A 20,124-nucleotide genomic window follows, 5' to 3' on the forward strand; every position below is an offset into this window, starting at 1 on the left:
GATATTCTCAGATTCTAACTACAGAAACTATATTTATTAGCACACTCGAAAAACACCCCCACACTCAAAATGCAGTGTCCAGGAATGTGTGTGCAGGATATTGACATGTATGTGTGTTAGGTGAACCCCAGCCGTCTGCCGGTGGTGATAGGAGGGCTTCTGGACGTGGACTGTTCTGAGGACGTCATTAAGAGTCTTATCCTGGTGGTCAGAGGACAGTTCTCCACTGACGAACTGGTGGCCGAGGTGGAGAAGAGGAACAGGTACAACAACCCCTTCTCATCAGATGGCAAAAAATAACCAGTAGTTAGAGGGGTGAAATGTAGCTGGTACGTCAGCCCCAAGCTCCCAACCTCTTCAAACACCAGATTATCAGAACAAAAGTGTCTTTATAACTTAGTCTTTATTATACTAGCTGTGTTATCAGTAGTAGTCAGCAGGCTCATCTCTCCCTCTCTTTCTCTCTCCCCTCCTTTTCTTTCAGGCTGAAGCTTCTCCTGCCCTGGCTGGAGGCCCGTATCCATGAGGGCTGTGAGGAGCCCGCTACCCACAATGCCCTGGCCAAGATCTACATCGACAGTAACAACAACCCTGAGCGCTTCCTGCGTGAGAACCCCTACTACGACAGCCGCGTGGTGGGCAAGTACTGTGAGAAGAGGGACCCCCACCTGGCCTGCGTGGCCTACGAGAGAGGACAGTGTGACCAGGAACTCATCAATGTCAGTAGTCTATTCTTCCTCTCCTCTTTCTTATAGGAAATAGTTTCATATATAATTACATTTGTTACAGAAAGGCATTGCGTGATAAATTATCTACGTTGTGAGGTGAGAGCCTGGTGGAGTAACTGTGTTCTCTCTGTTTCCTCTCAGGTGTGCAATGAGAACTCCCTGTTCAAGAGTCTGTCTCGCTACCTGGTACGTCGCAGGGACCCGGACCTGTGGGCCAGCGTGCTGCTGGAGACCAACCCCTTCAGAAGACCACTCATCGACCAGGTAGGACCCCCATCTTTCTGTTACCCCTGTGCCATCTCTGAACCAGGGTTGGGGTTGATTTTCTGTACAATTTATGAATTGTAAATTGACCTAAGTTTTCTACTAGGATTTTTCAGTTAATTCATTGAATTTCAGTTCACTTCTTCAATTGAGAGTGGAATTGGGCCGAACCCTACTGTAAACAATAAAGGAGTTTGAGGTTCATGCGTCTACTCATGACCCTGTCTAAATCTCTTTTTCCCTCCCTGTCAGGTGGTGCAGACCGCCCTGTCTGAGACCCAGGACCCAGAGGAGGTGTCAGTCACAGTCAAGGCCTTCATGACTGCAGACTTGCCCAACGAACTCATTGAGCTGCTGGAGAAGATCGTACTGGATAACTCAGTCTTCAGTGAACACAGGTAACAGAGCTCTTAGTGCTCTGATACCTGTGCTCACTGTAGGCTGGGCTGTCCATTGTGTGTCTTCTCTCTCGGTCTTCTTTCCATCTTTGTTATAGTTTTCCAAATCAATCAAATCAAACTTTATTTAAAGTACATTTAAAATCAACTTTACACATACAATTGCTGAACCTCACTACGGTGAATTCCGGGATGGTGCATGATTATATGGTGTTTTTGTGTGTCAATGCTGAGGATAGTTTGTGTGTTGATCCAGAAACCTGCAGAACCTGCTGATCCTGACGGCCATAAAGGCGGACCGTACCCGTGTGATGGAGTACATCAACCGCCTGGATAATTATGACGCCCCAGACATAGCCAACATCGCCATCAGCAACGAGCTCTTCGAGGAGGCATTCGCTATCTTCAAGAAGTTTGACGTCAACACATCCGCTGTGCAGGTGAGAGATGAACCCTAACCCCCACAAACTCCATGGAGTAGTCATATCACGCCTTTCTATCTCTCTTATGGCTGTCAGTAGTCTTGTGTCGCTTGAGCTTCCATTCCCCCTCTCCTTACGTTCAGTATCACTGATCTGAAAGTATTGGACAGGTGAAAGATAGGGGAGGGGATATCGGACAGGTGAAAGCTAGGGTATGGGGAGGCTGGGCTTTTTCTTTTCCTGTTTATACTGATTTTATTATTACTTAAACTATTTATTTCTTGTTTTGCGTGGCAGCCTACGGGTACATGTTTTCTAAGCTTAAAAATGTGAATAGATAATGTACCTTTAAACCCCCCCCCCTCCACCACCAACAAAAATAAAAAGGTGGTATAAAAAAAAAAATCTAATAAAGGAAAGGTGTTGAGAAGAGGAAGCTAGTCAACATGATTGACACACACCGTCTGACTTCCTGTGATGTTGACTCCCCTGTTGTTTCTCCCCCCCAGGTTCTGATTGAGCACATTGGGAACCTGGACCGGGCCTATGAGTTTGCTGAGCGTTGCAACGAGCCGGCCGTGTGGAGCCAGCTGGCCAAGGCTCAGCTGCAGAAGGGCCTGGTCAAGGAGGCCATTGACTCCTACATCAAGGCTGACGACCCCTCTGCCTACATGGAGGTGGTACAGGCTGCCGACCAGAGTGGTAAGGATGGTGGGGCAAACCATAGCTGGGATAGGTGGGGGCAGGGTGGGATAATGGGCATTTGAATGGGTAAAATCACCCAAAGTCAGTGAATAGTCTGCAAAATGCCCAGCTGTTTTTGGTGACTTTCTGTAATCATCATAGGCTCACTGACTGACTGACCTCAGGATCCAAGGTACTGTAAGACTCCCAGCCTCTCTTAGCTGACTAATGGTTGTTCTGGTGTGTGTGTGTGTTAGGTAACTGGGAGGATCTGGTGAAGTTCCTTCAGATGGCTCGTAAGAAGGCCCGGGAGTCCTATGTGGAGACAGAGCTTATCTTCGCCCTGGCCAAGACCAACCGCCTGGCTGAGCTGGAGGAGTTCATCAACGGACCCAACAACGCCCACATCCAACAGGTACTGTAGACAAATCAATACAACATGTACTGTACCTAATTAACTGGCCGCTGAGTATGTATTCACGAGATGACTGATAGCGGGTGCTGTTCTGAAGTCACTGTTCATTATGACACTCCCACTTTACAGTATTTCAATAATGTTTCAAGGACAAATAAAAAGGTTGTTTTAGTGGGCATTGCGACATAAGAACTAAAATACTCCAATGTTTTTAATTTTCCATTTTTGAGAAATGATTGGCTTCAGTTCATTTCATACAATACTATGTGGTGTTTAAAAAAGTATGTATTAGTGTATAATGAAAAAAATGCATATTAATCGAGCAAAACCTGTAGCTGTTGAAATGTAAACATGTAGCTCAACTCTCTACACTACAAAGCAACACAATGTCGATTGTATAAAGTAAAGCTGGAGAAGATAATCCATTATCCCATAAATGTTTTCAATATTGCTGACCAATTTAAGCTCAATCTGGTGTAAAGTTACTCCCCCATGAAGCCAATACATAGACATTGCAATAGAGTCAAGATCACTAAATTACGCTTAGTACAAAAGCCTAAGACCAGATTCACTCACACTATAAAAAACACTGGGTTCACCGGTGGCCTTTTTTTGTACACAATATGTCATGTAGGTACTAGGCTGGCTGCTAGCTTTAACTACATTCATTGTCAATTCAGAATATTTGTTCAACAGTTGAAAGGACTATTAGAAAATCCACAAGAACAGCAGTTCAATTGTACATACACACAATACACAGACATTTGCTTACATGCGTTGCTATGGTTACACAGTACCACACGCTGTCAGGAGCAGTCGGTCTCAGATAGAAAAAGTAAATTTTGGTGCTTTCATATCAAATGTTTTCCAACATGCCTTGAATTGGTGCTGGCTACATCCATATGCCGCACATTGTGACATTGTTGACAAGTTGGCTATTTTAATGTGGGGATATAATTTTTTCCCTGAATAGCTTCCATTAATCAAAGCCCTGAAAGGAGTAGGATTATGGTGGCTTCAAAAACTCTTATTGGCAAAGACCTAGCGTAAGCTATCCAGGTTTTTAATACGTCGTTGCATCCAACGGGTACTGTAGACCAAATTGCATACAACAGGTACTGTTACTATAGGCCTGACTGCATACAACAGGTACTGTTACTGTAGGCCTGACTGCATACAACAGGTACTGTTACTGTAGGCCTGACTGCATACAACAGGTAATGTTACTGTAGGCCTGACTGAATACAACGGGTACTGTTACTATAGGCCTGACTGCATACAACAGGTACTGTTACTGTAGGCCTGACTGCATACAACGGGTACTGTTACTGTAGGCCTGACTGCATACAACGGGTACTGTTACTGTAGGCCTGACTGCATACAACGGGTACTGTTACTATAGGCCTGACTGCATACAACGGGTACTGTTACTATAGGCCTGACTGCATACAACGGGTACTGTTACTATAGGCCTGACTGCATACAACGGGTACTGTTACTGTAGGCCTGACTGCATACAACGGGTACTGTTACTGTAGGCCTGACTGCTATATTAAACGGTGATGTGATTTTTCGCTCCTAGTTCACCAGGAAATAATTTGTTTTCCCGAACAACTCCTTATGTAAGATGTTGATTGACAGTCATACGATTCTCCTCTCACCTAAGGTCGGCGACCGCTGTTACGACGAGAAAATGTACGACGCGGCCAAGTTACTGTACAACAACGTGTCCAACTTTGGCCGCCTGGCATCCACCCTGGTTCACCTCGGGGAGTACCAGGCGGCGGTAGATGGGGCGCGCAAGGCCAACAGCACTAGGACCTGGAAGGAGGTGTGCTTCGCTTGCGTGGATGGGAAGGAATTCCGTCTGGCCCAGATGTGTGGCCTCCACATCGTGGTGCATGCCGATGAACTGGAGGAACTCATCAACTACTACCAGGTAAGACTGATACACACACACACGACCCACTCGGTCTCGATGCACCTTATCCTTCTTGCTGCTAGACGCTGTCATGGTTGTTTGTATTAAATTTGTGTTTTCAGTGTAGTCAACTTGAAAAATCCTAATTTCGTCCACCTCTCTCCACACACTCTCTGAACAATCACATTTGGTGCTTTAGAACCTCTTAATGCTTTACCTCTACAAACACATAACCACCTTTAACCAATTCCCCCTCCCCCCCATGTTCAGGACCGTGCTTACTTTGAGGAGCTGATCACCATGCTGGAGGCAGCCCTGGGGCTGGAGCGGGCTCACATGGGCATGTTCACTGAGCTGGCCATCCTCTACTCCAAATTCAAACCCCAGAAGATGAGGGAGCACCTGGAGCTCTTCTGGTCCAGAGTCAACATTCCAAAGGTTCTGCGGGCGGCGGAGCAGGCTCACCTGTGGGCGGAGCTGGTGTTCCTGTACGATAAGTACGAGGAGTTTGACAATGCTATCATCACCATGATGAACCACCCCACAGACGCCTGGAAGGAGGGCCAGTTCAAAGACATTATCACCAAGGTACCAGTCATTGCTGTGTGGGAACTATGACAGAGCTTGACTTAATGTGATATTGTTCAGTGTTTTTTTTATTTTTTTAACTACATTGAAACCTCTCAATACACTTACAATTATAAAACAAAGGACATCAACAATAGATGAAACAATTTAAAAAGTAAAATGTCAAAATTGTACGTGCATGCATATTGGCTTGTCTTCATACATGACAATCTCTCCTTTACTCTCTTTCCTGTGACTGTGTAGGTGGCCAACGTGGAGCTGTATTACAAAGCAACTCAGTTCTATTTGGAGTTCAAGCCGTTGTTACTGAATGACCTGCTCATTGTGCTGTCCCCCAGACTGGACCACTCCCGTGCTGTCAACTTCTTCAGCAAGGTGAGACAAGCTCTCTGTCCCCCCCCTATCTGCCAACACAGGTAACTGAAGTATTGATACCTTTTATAGTAGTTACTCTAAGACTGTGAAACAATATGTATAGTACAGTGCACTCTGCTTAAAGTGAATGCAGTTCTAGTAATCAACGGTGTGTGTGTGTGTGGTCCAGGTGAAACAGCTGCCCCTGGTCAAGCCCTACCTGCGCTCAGTACAGAACCACAACAACAAGTCTGTCAATGAAGCACTTAGCAACCTCTTCATCACAGAGGAGGACTATCAGGTTTGTGGTAAAAAACAATTGTTGGTTACATTGTCAAACAAGGAAGACACACATTTTCCATTTAATTTTTTTTTTTAATGCAGGACTAGGCTTAAAGAGATACTTCAGGATTTTGTCAATGAGGCCTTTTCTATTTCCCCAGTCAGATTAACTCGTGGATACCCATTTGTCTCTGCGTGCAGGTTGAAGGAAGTTGCTAAGTAGTGTTAGCACAATGACTTTAAGTCTAGGATAACTGCTAGCATGCTAGTAGATGCCATAGACTTCCAGTCATTGAGTTAATATTAGCTCGTGAAACTACCTCTTAACTTCCTTCATAATGGATGCAGGCACATACAAATGGTATCCATGAGTTGATCTGACTGGGGAAGTAGATAAAAGGATACTTATTATTGCCAAAACATTTCTATTACCTTGTTCACATGAAACCTTTCTTCCCTCCGTGGTCTCAGGCACTGAGGACGTCTATAGATGCCTATGACAACTTCGACAACATCTCGCTGGCCCAGCGCCTGGAGAAACACGAACTGATGGAGTTCAGGAGAATCGCTGCGTACCTCTTCAAGGGTAACAACCGCTGGAAACAGAGTGTGGAGCTCTGCAAGAAGGACAGACTCTACAAGGTAATCATTCATTCCCTTCTCCTTACCAGGGCTTGTTTCTCCTTAGACTGCCATTCACTGGGGAAAGTGCCATTGTCATTTAACGTAATTTGTTAGGAGAGAGGTGGATAGTGGGAATTATTTTCTGGTAAGGTTAGTGGTTAAGATGATTGTTGGTGTACTTTGTTGCAAATCAGAAATTCCCAATGGGAAATTAAAGTTATGCCTAGGTGGAAAAAGTCCTATACTTTCTAGGCATTACTAGATTGCGCCACACCTGCCAATTTGTCTTGGTATCTACCTTCCCCTCTAATGTATCAAGTCACCTCTCCTGATCTTGAACCTCCTCCTCATAGTTCCCATTTTCCTCCAGGATGCCATGCAGTACGCGTCAGAGTCCAAGGACATTGAGCTGGCTGAGGAGCTGCTGGGCTGGTTCCTGACGGAGGACAAGAAGGAGTGCTTTGCCGCCTGCCTTTTCACCTGCTACGACCTGCTGAGGCCAGACGTGGTGCTGGAGACGGCCTGGAAGCACAACATCATGGACTTCTCCATGCCCTACTTCATCCAGGTCATGCGAGAGTACCTCTCCAAGGTGGGTGGCTGTTTGGACTTGGCTATGTGGAGTGTTGAGTGGGCTAAGCCAAATCGGGCATGGTGGTTTTATTCTACGGGTCCAAGGGTTGTGTTCATTAAGGCACACAATGGAAAATGTCAGTTTTATTCCATTTGGTGGCTAATGAACATGACCCAGGTCTGCTTTCAGAGGTAGTTGGGTGAAGTTTCCCCTAGTCATTGATCTAGGGTCAGTTTGGAATGTCTTACCCCAAAAAGTTAAAGCGGCAATCAGCAGTTGAAACGACAACAAATTAAGTCCGCGCCCCTGTTTTGCTAAAAGCTGAGGGATGGGACTGGAGAAATGTAACCACTCTAAAATTCAGACAGATCTATGAATGCAAGGACTGACAACAATGGTGGAACAAACTCCCTCACGACGCCAGGTCAGCGGAGTCAATCACCACCTTCCGGAGACACCTGAAACCCCACCTCTTTAAGGAATACCTAGGATAGGATAAAGTAATCCTTCTAACCCCCCCCCCCCCCCCCCCCCTTAAAAGAGTTAGATGCACTATTGTAAAGTGGTTGTTCCACTGGATATAAGGTGAAGGCACCAATTTGTAAGTCGCTCTGGATAAGAGCATCTGCTAAATGACTTAAATGTAAATGTAAAATCATAGTTTTAACCATGTTTTGAGGTTATATCTTTACATTTACTTTGTTTACAAACATTGGAGTAAAACAAGCTGATATTGTGTTCTGATGGGGTATGACAGTTGAACTAAGCTCATGAAGCATTTAAGTTATATTCTCCACAAATCAATTGGTACACATTGTTAATTTTTAAGTCCAAAAAAGGATGCAGCAACTGCTGATTGCCCCTTTAAGGTTAGGATTGAGTGAAAATAAGCTGATCCTAAATTCCATCGTCCACTTTGACCCAAAGCCATTCAAACACTGTGCAGTAATCTTCTGTTACAGTCAACCACTTTTAGCAGTTGGCCATGTTTGAAAAGCCACTTAGTCAGTAGCACAATACCTTATTTTTATATGGCAAGTTCAGTTTCTACCAGAGATTCTTCAATGATTCCATTAACTCAGTCCAGCAGTCTAGACTTCGCAGCACGTGTGTTGTAATAGAAATATAATTACTGAAATCAGTAGAATATTCTATTTAGAATATAATTATATGTGTGGCATGCCAGTAGACTCTATAGGAAGACAGTTATTTATTTTGTTTTTCTATCAACTTGCCTTTATATTTTTAGTGCCTTGTCTCTTCTGTTTGTCTGAGTTTGATCAAGCTAAACAAACCTCTGCTCCGATGCCTTATACTCATGCCATTAGTTTGAATTTCCCCTCTTTTGTTAACCATTTTACAGCTTTTTTGTTAACCCTTTCCATATCAAAGACAGTAATTGATAATTTTTTTTAATGCTCTGACAAATTAAACTGCATCTGAAATTAAAATGCAATTTTAATACAGTGCAAGTGTATTGTTGATGCATTGTTTCAAGGTGGTGTCCCCTCTGCTTTGAAACGATCTTTAGTTCCTCTCTATAGTCCAATTGTTTGTTTTCTTGTCATTGATATTAAGTGCCAAGTAAGTGGAGCTCGTCATTGGATGCTGCATGTGGGACTGCTGTGACTTGAGCATGTCTGTCTGCACACCTCAACCACAGCCATATCTATCTCTCGATCTACAGTACCAGTCAAAAGTTCAGACATACCTACTCATTCAAGGTTTTTTCTTTTCTTTTTACTATTTTCTACATTGTCCTCAACTATGAAATAACACATGGAATTATGTAGTAACCAAAAGTGTTATATTTTGATTTTCTTCAAAGTAGCCACCCTTTGCCTTGATGACAGCTTTGCTTTCTCTCAACCAGCTTCACCTAGAATCCTTTTCCAACAGTCTTGAAGGAGTTTCCACATGCTGAGAACTTGTTGGCTGCTTTTCCTTAACTCTGCGGTCCAACTCATCCCAAACCATCTCAATTGGGTTGAGGCCGGGTGATTGTGGAGGCCAGGTCATCTGATGCAGCACTCCATCACTCTCCTTCTTGGTCAAATAGCCCTTACATAGCCTAGAGGTGTGTTGGGTCATTGTCCTGTTGAAAAACAAATGATAGTCCCACTAAGCACAAACCAGATGGGATGGCATATCGCTGCGGAATGCTGTGGTAGCCATGTTGGTTAAGTTTGCCTTGAATTCTAAATAAATCACTGACGGTGTCACCAACAAAGCACCATCACACCTCCTTCCTGCTTCAAGGGGGGAAACCACACATGCGGAGATCATCCGTTCACCTACTCTGCATCTCACAAAGACTCAGCGGTTGGAACCAGAAACCTCAAATTTGGACACATCAGACCAAAGGACAGATTTCCACCGGTCTAATGTCCATTGCTTGTGTTTCTTGGCCCAAGCAAGTCTCTTCTTCTTATTGGTGTCCTTTAGTAGTGGTTTCTTTGCAGCAATTCAACCATGAAGGCCTGATTCACGCAGTCTCCTCTGAGCAGATGATGTTGATGTATTTACTTGAACTCTGAAGCATTTATTTGGGCTGCAATTTGAGGCTGGTAACTCATCCTGCAGCTGCGGAAACTCTGGGTCTTCCTTTCCTGTGGCGGTCCTCATGAGAGCCAGTTTCATCATAGCCCTTGATGGTTTTTGCGACTGCACTTGAAGAAGCTTTAAAAGTTCTTAATTGTCTGCATTGACTGACCTTCATGTCTTAAAGTAATGGACTGTCCTTTCTCTTATTTGAGCTGTTCTCGCCATAATATGGACTTCAGAAGGAAAGAAATTCAACAAATTAACTTTTAACATGGCACACCTGTTAATTGAAATGGATTCCAGGTGACTACCTCATGAAGCTGGTTGAGAGAATGCAAAGCTGTCAAAGGTAATGGGTGGCTACTTGGAAGAATCTATTTTGATTGAACACTTTTTTGGTTACTACATGATTCCATAAGTGTTATTTCATAGTTTGTCTTCACTATTCTAAAATGCAGAAAATAGTAAAAAAAAAAAAGAAAAAAAAAACTTGAATGAGTAGGTGTGTCAAATGTTTAAATAGTACTATATATATGGATGATTTATAAAGCCGGGCACATTTAAGTTAGGCTATGGATTATAAACCTAATTAAGTTGATTTCATTAGACAATTAGCTTAATGCAAGGGTTGTTTCCTCGTCATTGCTGCTGCCTCCCGCATTGTTCTCAATCCCAATATGCTGGTTAACTTCGCTATTGTGCACATACAGTAGCAACACGGGGAAAGGTGGCAATTCTACCGCACACTGAAGATTTTCAGAGCCGCAGACAGTGACCGTATCCAACGCTGGAGAAAGCGCATTTGTTATACACTGCTCAAAAAAATAAAGGGAACACTTAAACAACACAATGTAACTCCAAGTCAATCACACTTCTGTGAAATAAAACTGTCCACTTAGGAAGCAACACTGATTGACAATAAATTTCACATGCTGTTGTGCAAATGGAATAGACAACAGGTGGAAATTATAGGCAATTAGCAAGACACCCCCAATAAAGGAGTGGTTCTGCAGGTGATGACCACAGACCACTTCTCAGTTCCTATGCTTTCTGGCTGATGTTTTGGTCACTTTTGAATGCTGGCGGTGCTTTCACTCTAGTGGTAGCATGAGACGGAGTCTACAACCCACACAAGTGGCTCAGGTAGTGCAACTCATCCAGGATGGCACATCAATGCGCGCTGTGGTAAGAAGGTTTGCTGTGTCTGTCAGCGTAGTGTCCAGAGCATGGAGGCGCTACCAGGAGACAGGCCAGTACATCAGGAGATGTGGAGGAGGCCGTAGGAGGGCAACAACCCAGCAGCAGGACCGCTACCTCCGCCTTTGTGCAAGGAGGTGCACTGCCAGAGCCCTGCAAAATGACCTCCAGCAGGCCACAAATATGCATGTGTCAGCATATGGTCTCACAAGGGGTCTGAGGATCTCATCTCGGTACCTAATGGCAGTCAGGCTACCTCTGGCGAGCACATGGAGGGCTGTGCGGCCCAACAAAGAAATGCCACCCCACACCATGACCGACCCACCGCAAAACCGGTCATGCTGGAGGATGTTGCAGGCAGCAGAACGTTCTCCACGGCGTCTCCAGACTCTGTCACGTCTGTCACATGTGCTCAGTGTGAACCTGCTTTCATCTGTGAAGAGCACAGGGCGCCAGTGGCGAATTTGCCAATCTTGGTGTTCTCTGGCAAATGCCAAACGTCCTGCACGGTGCTGGGCTGTAAGCACAACCCCCACCTGTGGACGTCGGGCCCTCATACCACCCTCATGGAGTCTGTTTCTGACCGTTTGAGCAGACACATGCACATTTGTGGCCTGCTGGAGGTCATTTTGCAGGGCTCTGGCAGTGCACCTCCTTGCACAAAGGCGGAGGTAGCGGTCCTGCTGCTGGGTTGTTGCCCTCCTACGGCCTCCTCCACGTCTCCTGATGTATTGGCCTGTCTCCTGGTAGCACCTCCATGCTCTGGACACTATGCTGACAGACACAGCAAACCTTTTTGCCACAGCTCGCATTGATGTGCCATCCTGGATGAACTGCACTACCTGAGCCACTTGTGTGGGTTGTAGACTCCGTCTCATGCTACCACTAGAGTGAGAGCACCGCCAGCATTCAAAAGTGACCAAAACATCAGCCAGGAAGCATAGGAACTGAGAAGTTGTCTGGTCACCACCTGCAGAATCACTCCTTTTTTGGGGGTGTCTTGCTAATTGCCTATAATTTCCACCTTTTGTCTATTCCATTTGCACAACAGCATGTGAAATTTATTGTCAATCAGTGTTGCTTCCTAAGTGGACAGTTTGATTTCACAGAAGTGTGATTGACTTGGAGTTACATTGTGTTGTTTAAGTGTTCCCTTTATTTTTTTGAGCAGTGTATAATATTATTTGATTTATTAGTGTTGCACCATTTATTTTTACATTATATAACATATACAATTTCAGTATGACATGTCTTAGAGTGATGGACTGTGCCATCCCTGTGGACTCCAATGGATTAGTCCACTGAGACAGGCGCGAATCAGACCGGTGTGTTGTGCGCCTTAACAAATGTAAAAAATAATTGGACTGCTCGACTAAAGAAATCTCGGTTGGCCAACAGCCTATCGACCAAACAATCGACCAGTCGACTAAATGGGGTCAGTCCTAAGCTACATATTACAGTGCCTTCGGAAAGTATTCAGACCCCTTGACTTTCCCACATTTTGTTACGTTAGCCTTATACCCTGACTACACCGCTCGCGTCGCAAAATAAATGTAGGAATCTGTTATTCAATTATTGCACCCACACTGCTCGCGCGCGTCTGCGTTGCTAAAATAGAAGTCATTCCTAATTCTGACGCAGATCACGCTGCAAGTCCTGTCTCCCATCTCGTCATTGGTTTATAGAAGCAGGTACCCACGTGCCATCTCCTCATTGGTTATACCCACGTGGGTGATTGAAAGACGAATTGTGTTGCCGGTGTAATACTATGAAAGTTTAGATGCCAATCACCATATAAGTTCAAAGATGAAAAACCTGGGAGGAGGAGAGATGACTAGAAATGATTTGGTTGACCGTTTGTGTGGATTAATTGTCGGAGGACCTTGTGCATTCCAATGGAGGATGCTAGTTCTAGTGTGTCTGTCTATCAATAGAACAGGGTTAATGCAGTCTGGACTGCTCTGCTCTCAATATTTTAGTACAGCTGTATACTAACCTACTAAATTGACACCAAGTAGTGCCTTCTGAGTGTCCTCAAACGGACTCTCACCCACTGGGCAGCCAAGCACTGTAGTAGATCTGTAGTTACTCAACAATGACAACCCTTAATCTGAGGAAGTCTGCCATTGGTTTCCAGTCCTGACCTTTCAACCCACTAAAGCACCCTTGATGCCCCAAGAGTGTCTGAGAGGAAAGTACATTTTGTAGAATAAGTTGGAACATCTTTTAATGAACTCCGTCTTGAGTCTCCTCATACTCCCGGCACATAGTTAAGACCTTTCAAAAAGGACTGCAAACCAGTTGTAGACTGCATTTAACCATAGTACTGAAACTGTGAGACAATAAATTATTGTTTGTGAAGAGTGCAGTTTTTTCAAAATGTTTCAGAAATTACACATTTTGTAGTGATGACGTTTATATATTTAAGTAATAAGGGCTCTATGCACGACGCATCGCGTACTGCCTGGATACAGCACTTAGCTGTGGTATATTGGTCTTATACCACAAACCCTTGAGGTGCCTTATTGCGATTATAAACTGGTTACCATTGTAATTAAACCAGTAAATAGTACTTCTTTGTCATACCCGTGATTTATGGTCTGATACCACGGCTTTCAGTCAACCAGCATTCAGGGCTCGAACCACCGGGTTTACAATTAAAACTTTGTCATGTTTATATTGAAGTATTGACAGTGAATTAGAAGCTGAGCAACAAACAAAAAAATCAGTCTAAGTACATTTTTCACAGGCAGTAACTGGAAAGTGCATTCCTTCAGACTTTTACACTGTATCTAAGAGAGTATGTACTGTGTTTAGTTTCTTCAGAAAGTATTCACACCCCTTGACCACATTTGTTACAAATTGGGATTAAAATGGATTTAAGTCTTAACGATCTACACAATTTAAATTTTTTAAAGATTAATGAAAAATAAAATGATCTTGATTTAGATTAGTATTCAACCCCCTGAGTCAATACATGTTAGAATCACCTTTGGCAAAAATTACAACTGTGAGTCTTCTTCGGTAAATCTAAGAGCTTTTCACACCTGGATTGTACAATATTTCCACATTATTCTTCAAGCCCTGGTTGGTGATCATTGTCATACGGCCATTTTCAAGCCAAAACTGTAACCAAGCCACTCGGGAACAGTCAATGTCATCTTGGTAAGCAACTCGTGTATATTTGGTCTTGTGTTTTAGGTTATTATCCTTTGAAAGGTGACTTCATCTCCCATTGTCTGTGGGAAAGTTGGATTTGCCCCAAACATAATGCTTTGTTTTCAGGACAAAAAGTACATTTCTTAGCAGTATTATTTTAGTGCCTTATTGCATACAGGATGCATGTTTTGGAATATTTTTATTCCTTTTCACTCCATCATTTAGGTTAGTAGTGTGGAGTAACTGTAGTTGATCCATCCTGTTTTCTCCTATCACAGCCATTAAACTATAACTGTTTTAAAGTCACCATTGGCCTCATGGTGAAATCCCTGAGCGGTTTCCTACCTCTCCAGCAACTGAGTTAGGAAGGACGCCTGTTTTGACCCATCTACCAATAGGTGCCCGTCTTTGCGAGGCATTGGAAAACTTCCCTTGTCTTTGTGGTTGAAATTCATTACTCGACTGAGGGACCTTAACAGATACTTGTGTGTGGGGTAATCATAAAATGTTTTAAATAAATCTTATCCACTATTGTGAGTACATGTGACTTGTTATGCACATTTTTACTCCTGAATGTGTTTAGACTTGCAATAACAAAGGGGTTGTACACTTATTGACTTCAGCTTATTGATTTTATTTGTATTGTGTGTAGATCAGTGGCACAATGTGGGAAAAGTCCAGGGGTGTGAATACTTTCTGAAGGCAATGTATGTTTGTGTGAGAAACGGGTAATGGTACCTGCACTTTTGGAAATGTTCTCTGGTTTTAAAATATGCATGTGATAAGAGGCCATGCCATTGAGTAGCTAGGAGACATTGCTGTTGGCTGTGCCTTGCTGTTGGTTGACGGGAATAAGAGTCCTTGAGTGGCTGGACTACAAATCATCCCAAGCTTTGACTCCCTCTGCACTATAGTACTTATGCCTCTCATGCACACTTTTAACCAACTGTAACAACTACTGTAGCATGTTGCTCTTCTTTCAATGAAGCCTTAGCTTGTTGGGCTTTACTGATGTTCCTAACAAGACGTATGGAGGGAATTCAACCCACAGCTAAACATAGTGAAGAAAAAGGGGATGTATTTTAACTTGCACAAAATGCATCTTGCCTCTGACCGCAACTTTCAAAAACAATTTGTTTTCTTCCTAACAATGTTTGGAAAGCTGCTATTTTTACTGCTATGCTTAAAACGTCACTTCCAGGATTGGAGTTAATGGGCTGGTATTGACAAGCTATAAACTAAGTGTTCGATTTATGAGGAAGGTTGAATGGTTCTTAGATAAATCAGTGAAAATACCATCGGGTAGTTGGCATTCCTGCTTTTGCAGGCCTGATTCATACTTGATATGGGTTTAGTTCTCTACATACATAGCAATGTTTATCTATACCGAAAACTTCAAGTACAGATTGGTGGCTGAATGGGGGGACCAAAGTCAATTGAGTCTTTTTCCAGTCACGCATATCTTAATGCTCATTTTTCTAAACTAGTTTTAAATGTGTGACGAAGAGGCAGCTCACAGCAGCCTTGTATGTGTTAAATAAAAATCACCTAAAATGTACACACTTTACACACCGGGAACGGTCTTGTCCATCAATCACTTAACATTAATTTAACTACTAAATGAAAGAAGAGTCAATGAAGACTTTTCCAGCACATCTAGTCTTCTAAGGCCTGCCTGCTTGTAGCTGTGTTTCATTGTGTTCTTTCTGACCTCTATTCCAGGTGGACAAGCTGGAGACCTCCGAGTCCCTACGGAAAGAGGAGGAGCAGGCGACAGAGACCCAACCCATTGTCTATGGTAAGTACCTCGCGCATCATTCACTACCAGTGTTGGGGGTACCGTGTTACAAAAGTATCAACTCAAATTTTATTGGTCACATACACATGGTAATGCGAGTGTAGCGAAATGCTTGTGCATCTAGTTCCGACAGTGCAGTAAAATCTAACAAATTCACAACGACTACCTTATACACACAAATGTAAAGGGATGAATAAGAATATGTACATATAAATATGGATGAGCAATGGCCGTGTGGCATAGGCAAGATGCAGTATATACATATGAGATGAGTGATGTAGGATATGTAGACATTATTAAAGTGCCGTTATTTAAAGCTTGCCTGCGCATGCTCTGAGGACGCGGCTAGGGATGCCGACAGTGGCACTGTATTGTCCTCAAAGCAAGTTGTTTAATTTGTCTGTGAGCAAGACGTCGATGTCCGCGACAGGGATGGTTTTCTTTTTGTAACCCGTGATTGGCTGTAGACCCTGCCACATGCGTCTCGTATTTGAGCCGTTGAATTGCGATTCTGTCTCTACACTGACGCTTTTCTTGTTTGATTACCTTGCGGAGGGAATAGCTACACTGTTTGTTTCCGGTCGCCTTGCCATAATTAAAAGCGGTGGTCGTACTTTCAGTTTTGTGCGAATGCTGCCATCAATCCACTGTTTCTGGTTAGGGAAGGTTTTAAGTCACAGTGGATACAACATCACCGATGCACTTGCTAATAAACTCGCTCAGAGTCAGCGTCAATGTTATTGTCTGAGGCTACCCGGAACATATCCCAGTCCATGTGATCGAAGCAATCTTGAAGCGTGGAATCCGATTGGTCGGACCAGCATTGGCTAGACCTGAGCACTGTTGTTTTCGTTTCTGTCTATATGCTGTGAGCAACAAAATGGAGTCATGGTCAGATTTGCATGCATCACAGAAGTTAGAGGAGCAATGGTCCAGAATGCGGCCATTCGATATGCTGATAGAATTTAGTAAACCTTGTTTACATTGGAGAAATGTCGTGGCAGCAGCAGTCCATAGAAATGTATAGAGGGTGCACCTTTAATCTTTGCCATTGATCGGTTCTGTGAAAACAAAGCCCCATAGGGGGCTTTTCCGTGTAGTGGCAAGTGTGTCCTCTATACATCTCTATGGGGCCGTGTAAGTGCGGTCTATAACCAGAAAAGAGTCAATCTGTACAAACTGATCAACACACTTGAACGGAGACAAATAGTCCAGAAAGATGACTCATTACCTAGCCTTTTGTACAGCAAGTAGTAAAGTTTTGACTCAAAGACAAAAAATTAAATGGTAAAGAGAAATGTATAAAATGGTACGTACATTTGTGGGGGGTGTTTATTGGTGATGTGTATAGGGTCTGTCTCTGAATCACAATTTTGAGATCCGTATCATTCATAATAGTTCCTGTGTCAAAACGCTGGTATTTCTCCTCATAGGTCCTGATAATTTAAAATGCTGAGCCAACATGTTTTCAGCACTTTTTTTCTGTCCATAACTGATCAAAATGAACTTCCTTGTCCCTCTGCAGCAGAAAGGCGATAGTAAAGTGAACAACACATTTAAGCTTCCATGTGGTCCAGTGGTTAGTACGTCTGACTTAGACATATGCCAGAGTCAACATTGGTTTGAATCTGGCCCACTGCCCTTTGACTCAATCTCTCCAGTCTCTCTGTTCTATAAAAAACTGAAAAAATATGAAAGGAGGATTGCCCCACTCCTTGCTTGGCACTCTGGAATGTTGACAGAGTTGCGCTGTGTCTTGTACACCATGCTCAAACAATTTTGTGAATGAGTAAACAAATCTAATACATGTGTAACTCTCTCCTCCAGGCACACCCCAGCTGATGCTGACTGCTGGCCCCAGTGTGCCCGTACCCCCCCAGCAGGCCTATGGCTATGGTTACCAGGCCCCTGTGGGCTATCCCCAGGCCCCTCAGGCACAGCCAGGCTTCGGCTACAGCATGTGAAGGCCCTTCTGGTCCGGAGCAAGCCTGGAGCCCATCCTTCCATCTCTCCCCCCCACTCAGCTCAGTCCTTCACCAGCCATTACCATCTTCTACTCACAACATACAGGGGATTCCAACAAGCAGTTATTACTGTTTTAATTATAGTTTTCTTTTTTGTCATGAAGGACTCAATTTAATTTCCATTGTCAAAGAAAAGGATTGGGTGACAAGGATTTTTCCCCACATTCCATTATATTTACTAATGTAATTTGTCCATTTTTATTTTTATGTACAATGAGGGGGCTTGTGGGAAGAGCGAGTCCTTAATAAAGGTCTGTTGTGAAGCATCTGATTTGCACTCTGTGGTGAGAAGAAACTCATGTAGATGTGTGAGCAGCTTGTTCTGTCAGTCTGTAAAATGCATATTCAGAAACTAAAGTTACAATGTTCTTCTATATTTGAACACGACTACCGCTTCCATGAACCACAAACCAACTAGAAACACTACGTACAATACCAGTAATGACATACACAGGGTTGAGTAGCTCTAGAGAGAAAATTGATTTTAAAATGCATACAGACATGGTTTCCAAAAGTGAGTTTTATCCTTCCCATCCCAAGCATATGCACGTTCTCCAGTCAGACCGTGCGGTGTAGAGATGAACTCTGCTGCGTGTAACAAACCTTTCCTTTCCTCGTGCTGTAAAGAGTGCTCTTGTGTGGGGCCATTCCATTTAGGAGGGATTGATTACTAGAATTAAAGAAGCCCTGTTCTTCAGTTCAGTTAGACCTATGTGTTTTACTAACCACACCTTGCACCCTGCTCCAGGTCACTGTTCTGAAGTGTACAGAAGAGAATATAAAACATAATAGCCTCTGTCCTGCCAGGTTTTTTTTCTTTCTTTGGCTGTATCCTGTATCCAAAATGGCACCCTATTCCCTATATAGTGAACTACTTTTGACCAGGGCCCATAGGGGTTTTGCACTATGTAGGCAATAGGGTGCCATTTGGGACACAACCTTTGTTTGCCCTCTGATCTAATTAATCACAGGACTGGTAATTTGGTGTTTTTATCGAAGGCTTGCGTGTATACAAAGACATTAATCTACCCTATACTCTCTAAAAACAAATTACTTTAGATTTAAGCGTGCTCTTAAATAGATTGTGCGGAATCTGGATCATGATGAATGAAATGGCGGTTTTCTTTTCCACATAAAATAAAGGCTTCTTGTTTGTCAAGAAAAGTCGGGTCAAGTCTTGTTCCCTTCTCAACTTTGTTTTGTCAGACTAACACACATCGACCGTTCGCAGTAGATCACATGCTGGGTGTCAATGATTGGTGGCGACTCAAGATTTAGAATATATACGGCCATCCGCTGTGCACGGTCGACATTTGTGATGGTCTCTTACATCTTATGAACCTTCTCATCAAGGCATCCTGTAGGGAAAATCCATATCACTCCACATGTACAATACAGTACGTTTTAACTACAAGCCAGTGCTCAGATGAGTTTGGGGTAGTTTAAGCACAGCCAAAGTGAACTGTATGCCTATTGGGTCGGTGTATCAGTTACTGCTAGAATGCCAGTCTATTGACAGCATACTGAGTCTGTCTGATGTTCAAAAGTAACCTATTCTATTAGGGGATAAGTGTACCGCAGTATGAGTCATAACCCATAAAACAGGGAAATGGTTCAAATAGTTTTTCCATAAGGGATTTTAGAAACACTTAAGGGCTAAGTTTCATGCAGGCTTACCCTGGTGTGACAAGTGAAAATCTCTAGGGCAATATTCACCTCCCAAAAATGAAACTGATCTGATCGAGGCAAAGGTAAGAATCTTGGGATTAACTATAATGTAGTAATGAATCAATGTCTTATTTCAGAATTGTCCATCTTCTGTCTTGTGCAAGTTTTAAATTGACAATACCTGTCAGCTAGATGTACAGGAGCTTGCTAATTAGCATTTTCAAATCAATAAATGGAGACAAATATATTGATAACCATGTAAATCTCTTGGACAAGGTGACTTATAAAAACGTCACGGTAAACCTACAGGGGATTTTAGAAACACTTCAAATAAGGGCTATGGGAAAAACGATTACAACCATTTCCCTACTTGACCGCTAGGTTTTATGACCCCACTGTGGGGCTCTATTCCGACCCAAGTTAAGCGCACATAAATGGAACATACTTCTCTCTGTGTGTTCTGACCTTGAACTTCGTTTG

The 20,124-nt window shown here is 43.3% G+C and overlaps 1 protein-coding gene across 1 annotated transcript in view; it reads left to right on the forward strand.

Moving 5' to 3' along the window:
- Nucleotides 1-18,242, forward strand: part of LOC139532458 (clathrin heavy chain 1-like) — a 76,105-nt gene extending 57,863 nt beyond the window's left edge. Inside the window, exons 16-30 of the mRNA XM_071330047.1 lie at nt 121-263; nt 485-719; nt 870-992; nt 1,245-1,390; nt 1,647-1,830; nt 2,322-2,514; nt 2,754-2,911; nt 4,578-4,850; nt 5,103-5,420; nt 5,664-5,795; nt 5,965-6,075; nt 6,528-6,698; nt 7,051-7,272; nt 15,877-15,952; nt 17,780-18,242. Of these exons, the coding sequence (XP_071186148.1) occupies nt 121-263; nt 485-719; nt 870-992; nt 1,245-1,390; nt 1,647-1,830; nt 2,322-2,514; nt 2,754-2,911; nt 4,578-4,850; nt 5,103-5,420; nt 5,664-5,795; nt 5,965-6,075; nt 6,528-6,698; nt 7,051-7,272; nt 15,877-15,952; nt 17,780-17,916 (2,622 nt within the window). The 3' untranslated portion in view covers nt 17,917-18,242. The remainder of the gene's footprint in view (nt 1-120; nt 264-484; nt 720-869; nt 993-1,244; nt 1,391-1,646; nt 1,831-2,321; nt 2,515-2,753; nt 2,912-4,577; nt 4,851-5,102; nt 5,421-5,663; nt 5,796-5,964; nt 6,076-6,527; nt 6,699-7,050; nt 7,273-15,876; nt 15,953-17,779) is intronic.
- Nucleotides 18,243-20,124: the final 1,882 nt, after the last annotated feature.

The sequence above is a fragment of the Salvelinus alpinus genome, chromosome 1 (genome assembly GCF_045679555.1).
Source record: "Salvelinus alpinus chromosome 1, SLU_Salpinus.1, whole genome shotgun sequence".
In the NCBI taxonomy this organism is placed as follows: domain Eukaryota; kingdom Metazoa; phylum Chordata; class Actinopteri; order Salmoniformes; family Salmonidae; genus Salvelinus; species Salvelinus alpinus.